General features: G+C 43.8%; 1 protein-coding gene across 12 annotated transcripts in view; it reads right to left on the bottom strand.

Annotated features, from left to right (window-relative positions):
• Positions 1-4,206: 4,206 nt before the first annotated feature.
• Positions 4,207-14,645, bottom strand: part of TMCC1 (transmembrane and coiled-coil domain family 1) — a 100,036-nt gene continuing 89,597 nt past the window's right edge. For all 12 annotated transcript variants that reach the window (XM_019620259.2, XM_019620262.2, XM_019620263.2 and 9 more), the window contains 3 exons: positions 12,961-13,895; positions 7,051-7,186; positions 4,207-5,069 (listed from right to left, as the gene is read on the bottom strand). In XM_019620259.2, the coding sequence (XP_019475804.1) occupies positions 4,755-5,069; positions 7,051-7,186; positions 12,961-13,895 (1,386 nt within the window). In that variant the 3' untranslated portion in view covers positions 4,207-4,754. The remainder of the gene's footprint in view (positions 5,070-7,050; positions 7,187-12,960; positions 13,896-14,645) is intronic.

Genomic DNA, 14,645 nt, shown 5'->3' on the forward strand with positions numbered 1-14,645 from the left:
ACACACACACATGCACACGCACACATACATGCACACACACATACATGCACACGCACACATACATGCACACGCACATACATGCACACACACATACATACATGCACAGACACACACATACATGCACACGCACACACGTGCACACACTCCCAGGGGTGCACAGACAGGTCTGGTACCCACAGCCCCATGAAAACATTCTAATTAATCCAGTGTTAATAGCTGAGGTCTTTATTTAATTTTTTTTTATATACAGTAAAAGTGTCACAGATAAATCTGCAACCATCAGACAAGACAAATGTAAATCTCTCTCAACAATTAGCAGCTTAAGATCTACAAACTACAGTGTTACGTTCACGTGTCATTTCTGTACTCTTCAATCCGTGCAAGTGAGTTTTTCAGTTTATTTTTTACACTTTTAAAACACACTTACAGCTAAATCAATTGCCTACCACTACACCACCTGGCACGCACGACACAGACACACGGTTTTAACTCTTTAGCCACATTCAGAATTCACTTAAAAACTGCCAGAATTACCCAATCTCGGACCCCTTTGCAGCTTGGCTTATTTTGTTATAATGCTGCCTTTTTGTTTAATTTAAAAAAATGCATATTTGTCAAAGCTGAAAGACAGTGCTCTTCTGTCCCAGTGCAACATGTACAGAACTCAATTAATTAATCTGATCAGACCCTAAAACTCACAGGACTGGAATAAACCAATGAAATCATTGCTGTATCTGCATGCTCGGTATCATTAAACTAAACTAATGAAGCTGAGAGGAAAGGGAAATTCATCAAATCAAAACCAGTCATTTTTTTGCATCAAGACGAGTTCTTTGTTTTTGGTTTTTTTTTTTTATATTGAGAAAACAAATAGGAAAAAACAGATGAACTTCACTCAAGCCTCAGAATTTCTCTGAAGAGCTGCTGCTTTCCCAACTAACACAGTCCATTGTATTCTTCCCTTTTCATATCCCAAGTTGATATGTGCTAAACATGTCCAAGTAATTCCAGAATTGTTCCAACTCTGAATATGAAATGTTGGGGAAACCATTCTGCAACTCAGAGATGGTCACTAAAATAGTGTACATCCATAAGGAAGGTCCACAACAGGTTCTCACACGTGCACACCCACACCACGTACTCTTCTACGCTTCATCCAGGAATGCTTAATCAAGAAAGCAAACACAACCACTTACATGGAAAGGGAGCCTTAAAGCTAGAATCACATTTCCAACAATATAATCATCGTTAACCTATCAGAAATTGTCAGAGACCGTCAAATCGAAGAGGGAGGAAAACCCCAAAACATTCTGCTAACGCAAAAGGCAAAACACATGGCAGTCCTATTAGGATAAGAAAAGTGGATGCAGCATCATGTGTGGCATTACTGCAGGTGACTTTCTGGAATGGAAAAAAAGTGTCGAGAGAGAAAGAGACACAGACAGACACAGTCTAGAACCACATACACGTGGCCTTCGCCAAACAGTTTTGAGGTGATAAGTTTCTATTAAGCCTACACCTGGCAAATTAGCAAATGGCATTTACTGACAGTGACACAGCTGAGACGCTAAATGAAGTTAGGTTATAAAGAAGAGAGACAATCACTGCCTTCAGATACTACAGATTAGTGGCACTGAGCCTCCAAGTCCATTGGCTTCCAATTGCCTCCTGCTTTGACCACAGGAAAACCTACCGTGAGCTCTTTTAGAGTGACCAAAATGAGGAGAACAGAGGTGCAGAGGCCAGGAACCACAAATAAAGGCAACAACGCTTTTCAGTTATGTACCAAATTATTTCTTACTGTTATTCATGCTGTTATTTCTGACAAAACCTAATGGAAGAAGGTGATTATCCATGTGATCTGTACCAGCCAGATGAGGATGGTAAACAGAATGCAGTTTCACTTGAGCTAGAACTGTCCAGAGAGGGAATGGTTATGCAGCCTTTGCTCTGTCTGCAACTCTGTGAGAAGAATGATTCTTTTTGGCTTAAGGAAGCTGCAATTGGCAATTTGCGTTTTAAGTACGAGCAGATTAGTGCATACAGTGACAAAGGCAGGCGTGCTGGGATCCCTGCAGGGGTACCTGAGTTTTTTGAGAGTATGGAGAACATACAAAGAATCTCGGAAGAATGGGTGAGCTATGGAGGGCTTACATCAGCCAGCAGTCAGTTAACCTAGTCAGGGGAATTTCTAGAGGCCAGAATTTGCATCATGGCATGGCATATATTATATATATATATATATATATATATATACACCCACATATATATACATATATACATATATACACACACACATATACACATATACAAATATAGTATATATAATGCATGTTCCATGTATGTGTATGTATGATCTCAACTGGTCTAGGTCACCTGAGCAACATTTAGTTCCTAGAGAGAACATAAACCTGGAGGGAAGAATAACAGCAACATCTGAGTAAACACCACAAACGGTGCTGAAAGACTCCTGGAGTCTGTTAACATTTCATGGAGATGGAAGCTGTATCTTGACACTGTAACGCTAGAAAGGGGCACCAAACTTTAATAAACCAGAGTGAATCCACATTCCTTAGACATGCAGCCTTGCCTGCCAGTACCAACATCCATCAGCAACAGCAGCATTGCTGGGCCTGCGAGTTATGGCTGAAGCTGACATTTCCTTTAGACTTGGAAAATGTACCTACACAAGTGCTTGCCCTCACAGACAAAGAAGAGGATGCTGTCTCTGGCACACTACACAGATACAGTCTACAAAATCTCTACACAGATGATCTGATTAGAGCCTGACAGGAGGAAAACTTTGGTTTCACTCTTTAGGAGTTTATTTAAAAACTGAATTAGGGATATTTCTGAGGCAATCATTCCTGTGAGCAGACTGTTGATTCAGCATTTCTTTTCTTAAAAGAATCTGTTGCCTAAGAAGGTATGCAAAGAAATTCCCTATTCTTAACCCAAGGCCAGGAATGAAAGATGATGTTGAAGCAAGAAATATAAACATATTCTCTTTCACATTTGGAAAAAGAAAGAAAACAAACACCTGCCTGACAAGAAAGTGCGGAGAGGATGGATGTTCTTCCTGATGCTGCATCTGTGTGCATGGGAGGACACAAATGGCATACGAACAGCACTGTAATCCAGACAGGCTGGCACTAGAAACTACCGTCTGCCCTCCTCAAAACTGTTTCAGGACAAGACAGCTTACAATTATTCACACATTTCTTCATTTAAAAACATCGCTTCTTTATTTAAAAGGAAAAAAAAGGAAAAAAACGAAAAAAACCAAAAACCCGAAACCCTACCGGACCGTTACGGAAACGAAAAGGAAACGGGTAGGGAACGGGAAGGGAAGGGTAAGGTTAGGTTAGGTTCGTTTTCCCGTTTACCGTTACGTAGTACGTCGTACCGTAACCAACCGTTTCGTTTAAGGGTTCGGGTTACCGGAACCGTTAAGGGGTAACGGGGGGTAAACCGGGAAACCGAAAAAACCGTAAAACGGTTACGGGTAACCCGTAAACCGGTTAAAACCGGAAAACCGGAACCGGAACCCACCGTTTAAAGGTTTAAACCGTACCCTTAAAACCGGAAACCGGAACGGGTACCGGGTCCGGAACCGTAACCTTAAAAACGGTAAAAACCCGTTAACCCGGTTTACCTCCCCGGTTACCCCCCTTACCCCTTTAAAAACCCTAAAAAACCGTTTTAACGTTTTACCGGTAAACGGAAACGAAACGAACGACGTACTAACTAATTACTACAACATACTTCTACTAATAAACAACTCTTATTAAAGTAAAAAGGAAAAAAAGAAAAAAAAAAGACCACCCAACCCTACAAAGAAAAAAACAACAAAAACCAACAACAACCCAATAATAATAATAATAATAATAATAATAATAATAATAAAAAATCCTATTAGAAACGATAAGGAAGCACTGAGAGTTTGAGTATAACACTCTTCAAGTATGCTGTTTGGATTTTTTTTTTAAATCTGTGAATATACATACATTAAAAAAAACCTTAAAAGTGCGACCAAGGGCTTTGCTTCAAGGTAAGTGTTTCAAGGACTACTTCAAAATACTGTAGCACGACTGTGCAGTTTCTGTATGTGGCATGAGGCTTCCACTTCATACACTTAGCAAAGTTAACCAGCCTTATAGAAAGTCACTGTTCAGTCAGGTCAGCACAATCGGCGAACCCAGACGCTGAGTCGGGAAAGAGATCCACACGTTGTTTTGTTTTCTGGTAAAGAAACCACTCCGAACCCATACAATTGGACATGGAATGTGAGCAGACTTCACAGTAAAAGTTTAGTGTTACAGGTTTGCTGTGGTACCATCCCTCAAGGCTGCGTGCACTACATTTATTTTTGCTCATCCTAAGTTAATCACATTTTCCTCTTCCTGACAGGTTTAGTACAGTAGTTCAAGCCACAGTTTAAATTGCCCATTGGTATGCTCCAAATTTCTGTGTTTTATTTATTTATTTTGTACACTTTAAAGAATCTTAAGATTTGCATCCAAAGAGAACCATGCTACATAAAAATTATCCGGGATTCTCGCCAAAAAGAGTTCTTGAATAAAATCTAAAAAATACTATTGCAATGCATCTCGCAGAGAAAAAACGTTATTCTAAATGTAAACAAATTCACTCAGACACTTTAAAACTTCAGCGGAGTAGTTGCTGACTAATCTTTGCCACGCTTGCTCACAGAGTGTGCTGGGAGGGGGCGATGCAGCCGATTCCTCATGGCATCATCTGGAGGGAGACAAAAACCGTTCCAAGTAGCCAGAGATGGCATCCCAGTGCTTCCACAAAAAGGCAATGAAAACCACTACGAATAAAGTGCTGAACGTCCTATTGCGAGTTTTCATGAGGGGCACGACGCAGTTGGCCACAGTGGAGACGAAGACAAGGAGGACGGCCATGACAGCCAGGAGGATATTGATAAACTTCCCCAGCAGGTTCCTGGCTGTGGCATTCTCCAGACCCTCCAGCTGCACCACCTGCTGCTGCTGCTGCTGTAGCTCCATCTTGGAGATGCGGGTCTGGCATGCTTCCAGGGCCTCCTGTAGATAAGAACACACCGCTCGGTTCCAGCACCTCACGGGCTGATGCTGCAGCAGCCCAGGGCTCTCATCTTAGCAACCAAACCACAGCAGGGCCACCTTCCTCATGCACCTTCTGCAGGATGTAAGTCATGACGCTGATTTCATATCCTGCAGCAGGAGAAGAGGCGGTGCCACTTCATGTGATTGAGGAGTCCTCATCAACTAAGTGCGGCAGCGTGTAAGACACCGTGTGACCTCACATGCCTGATAATGTCTTGAAGGCGTAAGGTGACAGCTTTGGCAGAAGCCAGGCTTTGCTACAACACTTTGCACATAAGCTGTCTGTCCTTGCACATGGCAGAGGTCTTACCATCCTTCTTGTTTTGTGGTCAGATCCACAGGAAGAAAGACAGAGCCTTCAGCAAGCAGACAGCCTTCACCTACTTGAAAGGAGGGCTGCCCACCTCAGTTTGTTTCAAGAGACCCCCGAGGGGATGACGGCACTGTGTTCTGCCAGCACTCCTCTTCCTCCCTCATTCTGCGTGTTCCCAGAGCCTCTCATTTCCATCATTTTTTTCCTTTGGTTGTGCTCATCTGACTCCCAGTCAACCCTCTATTCAGCCTGGCACAATACTAAGTCAACAGCAACAATAACTGAAAAGGCTCAGCTGCATCCTGTTTGAGCTGAACAAGCCCAGGGAAGGCTCTGAGTATGCAGTGCTGGGGCTGCCCAGTTGGCAACCAGAAGTAGCTGCAGGCTGCTACCACACCTGGCCAACAGAGCCACCACCAACATGCAGTGGGTGGGTTAGAACAAGTAGGGGAATTTAAGGCAACCTGCTCACAGAGATACGAAGTTGCAGTTTTGCCCTCAGTGCTCCCTCTGGACTGCTTTTCCCAGGACCTGAATGTTGACTTTGGTAACAGTCAGAAGTCTGAGCAGAGCAGTGATGTCCCTCAGACTGATGATCAAATCAGAACCAGGACCTGTGCCTGCAGACCAAACTCTCTTGCTGCTCCTCTGCAGCACCAGCCTATGCCCTTGACTGTTCCTTCACGCAAGAAAACTGAACATTTATCTTTTCCCCAGCAATGCTGCGGAATAGCCGGTCCCTTCTTGTGCTGAAGTTTATACTAAAAGTGATGAGCCAGGGAATGAAGAATAGAAGAAGCTATTGAGAATATCCCTCTTCAGTTTAAGTTTCCAACCTCAATTCTTCCTGCTGCATTAAATTAGAAAGGAGGATAAAATGTGAATATTGCAACATTCCCCAAAGGGAGAAACTGCTGTTTACTGCCTGAGGCCACAGACACTGATTTCTGTGGAACTTAACTTAAAAGTCATTGCCATCTGTTACATTTCTCTGCCTCTGTGTAACATCTGTGGAAGTCAATGAAGCACAAGGGCTTCTCTTCAGTTATGGCACCTGAAGGTAACGGGTAATACTGAACAACACCTGCAAGAAGCAAGGAACCCAAAATGGACACTGACTCAACTCGCCTTGCAGCTGAGCCTGCAAGCCACCAGCCAGGCCTGCCTTCTGCAAAGGCGCTCACCTGGGTGGAACTTTGACCTACAGTTCTCCACTCACGTTACAAACATCTCACGTCAGTTATCTATGCTGAGATGCCTGCTAAAACAAATGCAGCAAGAATTTAAAATAGATGACAGGTTTGTTTCTGAGTAGGCCTTGACAAGGTCTAGCTGCTGCTCAGATCATTGCCCAGGTCTTTGCTCTGTGTCTGATTGGGTCTGTGGAAGGCCCTCCCACCGTACGGACTATCCTTAGCTTTGGTCCTTAAAACACTGAAGAAACCTTTCTTTTAAAACTATCTCTGCATTTGGGCAAACCAACAGAAATAACTGTTTCCTGACAAAATGCAGTGGATACACAAAACCAACTGTATTTTTCCTGAAACATCTTTGGTGACTGCTCTAAAATTCATGACACAGAAATGCATCCCAAATGACTTCAGTGCTCCCATTTCTGTCACCCACCTGGATGTCCCGGGCTCGCTCATAAGACTGATAGGCAATTTTCTCCTCCATGCTGGCCAGCTCCTGTTTCAGATTCAGGATCTCATTCTGATGGAGCTCAGTCAGGTCATTTAGCTGCTCTTCGAGTCTTTCACATCTAGAAATGAGATGACATGGTACAGCAGCTTTATTGAGAAGAGGGAGGCAACTGTTGGACCAATGACAACTGAGTAGTGAATACCACAGACTTGTTATTTAAAAATGACTGTGCCTACAGAATTTTGCTTTATAGATAATGTGAGGGCCTCCCACTGGGAATTCAAGAAAGCCCTTCTACCAGATAAGATAGCATTAGTCTTGTTTTAAGCCAGGGAAAAACAAGCAGAGAGGACAACTGTAAAGAGATGGAAGAAATCAAATGCAGAATTAGCGTATTTATTCTTCAAACTCTTGTTTTAACCGGAATAAGTTCCCTTCTAAAACTATAAACTCTTAAGCATTTTCCTCTATCCCTGGAAAAGTAATTGCAATAAAAATGACAATGAAATTATATGCAGTAACATGCCTTGGAGAACATGATAGCATATTCTAGCCTTTACACATGAGACTGCACAGAGGTCTGATTTATTGATGTATTTTTAATCTCTTGCAAATGATTCAGGCTAACTAGCAAAGATCAGTGTATTACTTACAAGAAGGACACACGAATCACTGAACTGCAGGCTTATTTTTCAGTTTGCTATGGTGAGCAGTCTGAGAGCAATTTGGCAGAAGAGGGCTGCACAAAAAAGGATTTATGACATCTCTGAGAAAGCTTTGTTTCTCACTGAAGGAGTTTTAAACGGACTTCAGCAATAGCTTCATGTTATTTCAGAATCTTCAAAATGCATTAGGGATACTTTGTATTTGTATGCAGCACTTCATCCTCAGAATTTCAAGCCCTTTACAAGCAACTCATGTTTCAATATGCTTTAAAAATTGGGCAAGTATTTGTCTTGTTCCCAAAAGGTAAACATTGAAGAGAGCTTAGCCCAGGGGTGAGAACAGCCAACAACACACCAGCCTTCTCCTCTGTGCTCCCCCCCGCTTCCTCATTCCTGGTCCGTTATCAGCAATGCTCTGATGCCAAGGAAGGTATGGGTACAACTACTGCAGCCACCGTGCTCTTCCCACTCTGATTTCCACTGACTGTGCTCACTGGAAAAAGTTTAAAGTACAGCTCTTATCGTCTGCTCTCGATACTACTAACAGAGAAATCTGTGTGGAATTCAACACAGATAATTCCTTAATTTCTGTCCCCCTCTGACCCCAGCCTAATTTAATTGATGTACACACACAAAACAAATAAGCACTACCTCTCTATAAATGAGAATTTAAGTTCTGAAAGTAAACCTAAAACTCTGCTTCCCCTCCCAAGTTTTTTAGTGCTTCATGAGCTACATATTCAGAATCCATAGGCATAAGCTAGTACTGAACAACGCTTTGGGGTTTTTATTTTAAACGGAAAAGTCTAAAGCGAATTTTCATTCACATTCTCAATGCAGTAACCACTTAAAGTAAAAAGGAGGAGTCAGGCACAGCAGAACAGTTTCCAACAAGTGGTTGAGCAGCAGTGAGCCCCAGACAGCTGACCCTGGAGGTGCCAGGGCTGCTGTGCCACTGCAGCAGGGCACACGAGGGAACTGGTTTCCCAGGAACTACAAGCTGGAGCATGAGAGCAGTCACGTGAAGGCTGGCTAATGAAGAAGGAACCCACATAATTAATGTTGCCATTTGTTTCCACTTCATTAAAAAAAAAATAATAAAAAAAACCAAACACACAAAACTTGCCATCAACCAAGAAAGCACAACTAAACTCACTCAGGAGTCCCAAAGGCAGCACCAATCACTTGAAACATATTCCATTTGTTAATGTATTTTAAAGTCCTCCAGTGGGTTTTCACACCAAAAGGAACTAAACCATTTCTGAAAACATCATGACTATCTACTTTAACCTCCTACATCAACCCCCTTCACAAAACAGCTGTTGCCAAGCAGCTTAAATCCTGTTTCTTTAAAAAGAAACAACCGTATTTTAATAAGTTCAAAACTGCCTGTCTACCTGTCTACAGGAAACATAAGGGAACCCTCCAAAGTGTGAAATCTCTCCTTAAAATTTCTGGAGTCTAGATTGACAAGCACAGAAACTTTTCTATCTAATAGAAAAGTAACAATTGTTGCCTTTATTCCATCATCAGAGACGCTCGAACGGAAGGCACTGGCACACTGCTGGGTGCTCAGCTGAGCCGAGGCACGTGGAAGCACCTCACTGGGAACAGCCAGGTCAGATTTCCACATATTTTCTGAGGCTCGTTGTTTGGAAATCAGGGAACTAACTTAAAATTACTAAGAAAAGGATTACAGCTATCTCATTTTTGAAGAGCTTTGAGGCATTTAAAGCATTTTAATAGCTGCAAAATACACAGCTAGTATAGCATATGCATCAGAGAGCCATGATGAAGACATTTTACTTCTGTTCAGTGAGTGCTCTGGCAAGTGAAGAAACTTACTGAACAAATGCTAAAAGATCTTTACAGTACACACAAACAGAGGGTTTAATATCTCTCTCTTCAAACAGCTCTCGAGATACCATTTTTCTGGAGGGAGGGGCTATATCCTACAGAATGTCACCCAACTTTTATTTCTCAAATATGTTTTTCATGCCGCTGAACACACTGCTTCCAGCAGCAGAGCAATATAGCTAAAAGCAATACCTATTAGCAGTATATTCCAAGACTTCTATCTAAGCAACACTCAAGGGGCAGAGCTGCTCTCTGTGTCACTATTCATGCTGTGCTTTCGGCTCCAAGACCTCTTCTGGTGAGAGAAAATAGCTTTGTGGAAACATCTCAGTGCTTCATACTTGGGTGAAGATCCTTCTATGCTGAGCACAAAGCATTTGCTGCCCTAGCTTATACTTTTCAGTCTTCCAGTCCCAGAATTTTAGCACACTTGATCTATTTTAAAATAAATGAGAACAGACTGAAGCCCAACAACAAAATGACAAGGATAGTGTGAGCTCCCAGCATTTCAGCTGGTGGATTTCTCTGACAGGAACGTGGGGGATCGGAACACACTTTCCAAGGATGCTGGGCTGGGAAGGAGCCCAAGACCTCAGCCTGGCCACACTCCAGTTGCATGAGCTCATTATTTCACTGTGTACAAACAGGTTCCTGAAGGGACAAGAAAGATGAAAACACTCAGCAGGAACTTTTATGTCAATCTCAGTAGCACAGAAAGTCCCTGCTCATATCAGTAAACAACAGCCACCTTCCAACTGCTGCGATAAGCGGCAGGCTGCTCCAGGGCCTGCTCCCAGCATGGAGGCAACACAATGAGCGCAAAGGCGCAGGCCAGAGTCCTCCTGCCCCCACGACTCGTGGGGCCATCCTTTGCCAACACGTGCCTCTGGGTGCTGCCAGGCTGGTCCGGCATCCCCGGGGCCAAGGGCTGGAGTGGCTGCACCAGCAGAGCCTGCGGAGATGGCTGACAGAGCAGCTGTGCTGACAAGGAGAGCTGCAGTGAGGACAGGAGGCAGATGGAGCAGGTCAAGGAACACCAGTGAGTCAGACCCTGGCTGATAAGCAGAAACAAAATGAGCACGCAGATAAAACAGACTAGAACCTGCAGAAAAGCAGAACATCTAGGAACAAGGAAATGGACCAAGACTGGATGAGAAAACATCACAACATCTGCTTTGTTTCTTCCAGTTTATACAGATGATGCAAATATTCCACGTAGCCCTATAATCAAAAGCTTCTCTAAAATACACGTTTTTAAACTCCCAAACTAGGACTCAGTGCTTTGAAAGCGTCCAGAAACACAGCAGAGTTATGAGGCATTAATAGCTTTTAAAGGCAGGCTACGATTAGTTTGAGTCCCCCATCTTGAACATCAGCTTCCATTTCCATCTTTCCTTTCTTTTTCTGAAGAAAAGGAAGGGTTAATGGCCAGAGAAACAAGTGCCAGCTTTCCACACAGGGCAGGAACATCTTCTCTGCTGTGACATCTCACATTGGCTTTTATCTTCCTGATATTTTAAAAGATGGAGGCTGTCAAACAAGAACCTAGACTCATGCACTTTCTCTCAATGTATTAATCCATGAGCTCCTTGTGTGACCTGCTCATTTCTGAACGCGTGCAGAGGCAAGGGCACTTAGCATAGTACAACCAGTCCTCTCTAGAGGTTACACCTTCGACTACTTTGCATCAGCTTTCCAAATGGCAAGTCTCAACCACTATATTTTTGTCAGTATAAATCAAATATAGACTCTCCTGAAAGTTCTTCACTCCAGGCTGCCTTAGAGGGTAGATGCTAGGCTTACCCTCAGGTGAGGGCTTCATGCTGGGCTCACAGAAGGACCTACGTGAACTTTGCTGAATGCTGTCAGAGAATAACTAGTCCATTTAGCTGCCAACACACATTAGTCCCCAACCAAGCTCTTTTGTTGCAGTTTCAGGCCACTCCTTCAGCTGCACAGTGCTTGCATATAGCGTTCCACTATGAATGGCTGCTGCTGTATGTGCAAAACAACAACCCACACAGCACCAAACAACAAGACCCCTCTCTGCTGTGGAGAGGAAGAGCTAACCCCCTTCGCTTCACAGTGTGACCTGATGACAGTGAGGTACTAGGAACCAAAGTTGCTGTGCTGGGCTCTGGTTTCAGTCAAATTGCTGACTGTGGCAATGTGGGATTAGAAAGCGATGCTGGTTTGGCTTTGTCTAGCCAAGCTTTGCAAAACACATAGAAAGCTTGCTGTCACTACAACATCCCAGCAGGCTAAGCCTTTTCAAATGTTTTTCCAATGATCTGGCACTGGCATGTCTGAAAAACTCTAGAGTGACTATGAAGCATGGAGCAAATCAAACTGAGGCAGCAAATGGCACAGAGTACTTCAGAGAGCCTGTCCCCAAACCCAACAGGTGTGCTGAGCCTCATAGGCTGTGCTTTCCAGCCTGGTCTAAGTGATGAAGACCACAAATAAGCTTTTCACAAAAGCCTGCTGTCCTCTATCAGAATGAGGAGTTGGGTGCCTTGCATCTTTCATTTAAAGTTTTTAAAGTGCAGTAGAAGACTCACTGAATTTAGGCTATGGTGTCCTGGGGGGGACTGGCAGAGAGGCAGCCTCTAGCTGTCCCCTCCTCCTGCCCCGTGGAACTGGGGAGCAGCCTCTGCTCTGATGAGGGGGACTGTACATACTCTGCAGTGCTGGAGACTGGCAGTGTAGCAGCAGCCTCACTGCTTCCCCAGTCCTTCCAGCAAGACAAAGAGTGACCAAAGCATGGGGCTGGTCCACCTCCAGAGCCATGTTACCTCCATGACAAGAACACTGCCATTAGCTAACATTTCATTTACCTTCGTTTATTTGAATTTTGCCACTGTGGAGCAGAGCCAAGAATGTAAATTCTAGTTTTGGTATAGGGGAAAAGCACGTATTTTTACAGACTAAGAAAGCTGGATATGTTTTTCCCTTGTAGATTCACAGCTCTGAGCATTGGAAGGGTCAGGGTCAAGATACTATTCGCTTGAACCACTTGAACCCTGCCTTACCCCAGACTTTCATAGGCTTTTTCAAGGGCAAAGCACTGTCTGGCTAACAGTAATCAGTGTACTCCTGTTTCCTGGGGACACCTTCCTAACTTCTTTGGCTTGACTTTTTGTGATGAAAAAAGTATGAAATGACCTTTATTCTTGCTATTCCTTTCTTGTGGAGAGAGGAAAATGAGCAGTAGAATAAGGATATTTACAAAAGACAATATTAGGAAAGCAAAATCCCAAACTGACTGCAGAGCATCCCACCTGAAGCAGGCTGCCGAGTACTACTCTCCAGGACTCTCATGCTCTACACTCACAGTACTTAATATGGAAACTAGTAAAAAAGTACTTACCTGTACCGTTCCTCCTGCAAAGTCTGCATTATTAATGAGTAATCCCTCTGATAGCGAACCTTAAGATCCTCAAATGACTCTTCCAGTCTTGCCTGTGTCTCTCGAATTTCTTGAATCTCATGTAGTATTGCATCAAACCCTGAGCTCTGCATATCCAGAGTGTTTGTTTTGGAGCTGGAAGCTCCCACAGGGCCCCCTGTTGTGCTGTTGGCTCCCACTGAGCCTGACGTAGCACTGGAGCAGTCCTCTTCACTGCCATATTTTGGGCTTGACTGAAAGTTCTGGATAACACCTAGAGCCTTGCCTCCTGTCCCATCTTCCTGGCCTTCTTCTAAGGAGTCTTTCAGATTAGCAATATTGTCCGCACTCCCAAACTTGTTCCTGATGAGAGAGGCAATCTCCCGGGGTTTGGAAACCACAGCTCCTGCTGCTGAATGTGTGGCTTGGGAGAAACTGGAAAGCCCACCTTTAACACTGTCTACTACTCCCTCACTGAATCCAGTGACTTTCGCTCCAACATCTTTCAATCCCTGGTGCATATCCCTGAAGACATCCTTTGGCTGTCGAGGGATTCCATTTTGTTCAATTTCTCGCAGCTTTCGATGGTAATGTTCTAGCTTCTTCTGCAGCTGCAAGATCGTCTGGGCAGACTTTTGATTTTTCTTTTCAAACACCTGCTTAATGCGGGCGCTCTGCTGCTTGTCTGCATTGTTGGCTAGCTTCAGGTACTCTGCCACATTGTCATCACGGGCTGTTTGTTCGATTTTGATCTGCTCGGTCAATTTCAGTATCTTCTGCTGCAGGTGTGTGATGGCTGCTTTTGTACGCTGCGGATCTGGGGTGCCATCAACAGAGTCTGCATTGATGCTGCCATCAGTGCTTGAGGCCACTGCACTGGAGGTCTGTGCTAGGCTGCTGACTTCCAGTCGTTCAATCTAGAAAAGGAGAAAGATAAACATGAGCACTAAAGTCCAGCTTTACTAATGCAGGAACCTGCCCTTTTTTGTACCAATCAAATTGACAAGGATGTAAGTCTGCAAAAATGCACCTTTGTTCAGCTGGCTAAGATACAGCATCAATAAACTGATCTTCTAAAGGTAAAACATAAGCTTCATGCTTTCTACAGACATCCAACAAAAGATGAAAAGAGGGAAAACTCTCAAATGCTTAAGTCAGTTGACGGCCCTGAGCAGCCAAAGAGTCGAACAAAGCAAGACAGAGAATCCCAGTTTACAGACTGGTACCTACAAAGTATTGATACGTAGCCACAGCTCAGACAGCAACGGAACAGAAAGGGAGAGAAGGCAACTGTGAAAGAGAAAAACCATGCAGCTCAAGTACGCAGTGAGCCCAAGTCATTCTCAGCACTTTATGTATTTACCAGAAAGCAAGAGAGTAACAGAAGTTATCAGAAAAGCAAAAGATCTACAAAGGTCAGTGCTTAGAGCAAACTCGAGACCTCAGGTTCTCAGCACGCAGTGTGTGCGGCCAGCAACAGGAGCGGGTGGGCGCCTAAAGGCACGAAGAGAACAGGCAACAACTTTCAAAGAATTTTTTTTTTTTTTCCTCCCCTAAGAGCTGAACTATTCACCACGAAGGAACCATACAAAGTAACCAGAGTAAGCGCTGAAGTTTTTCCCTCGGCTGGGATAAAAAAAAAGCAGCCCGGCAGTTCAGCCGAGCCG

Source organism: Meleagris gallopavo, chromosome 14, assembly GCF_000146605.3.
Source record: "Meleagris gallopavo isolate NT-WF06-2002-E0010 breed Aviagen turkey brand Nicholas breeding stock chromosome 14, Turkey_5.1, whole genome shotgun sequence".
NCBI classification, from domain to species: Eukaryota; Metazoa; Chordata; class Aves; order Galliformes; family Phasianidae; genus Meleagris; species Meleagris gallopavo.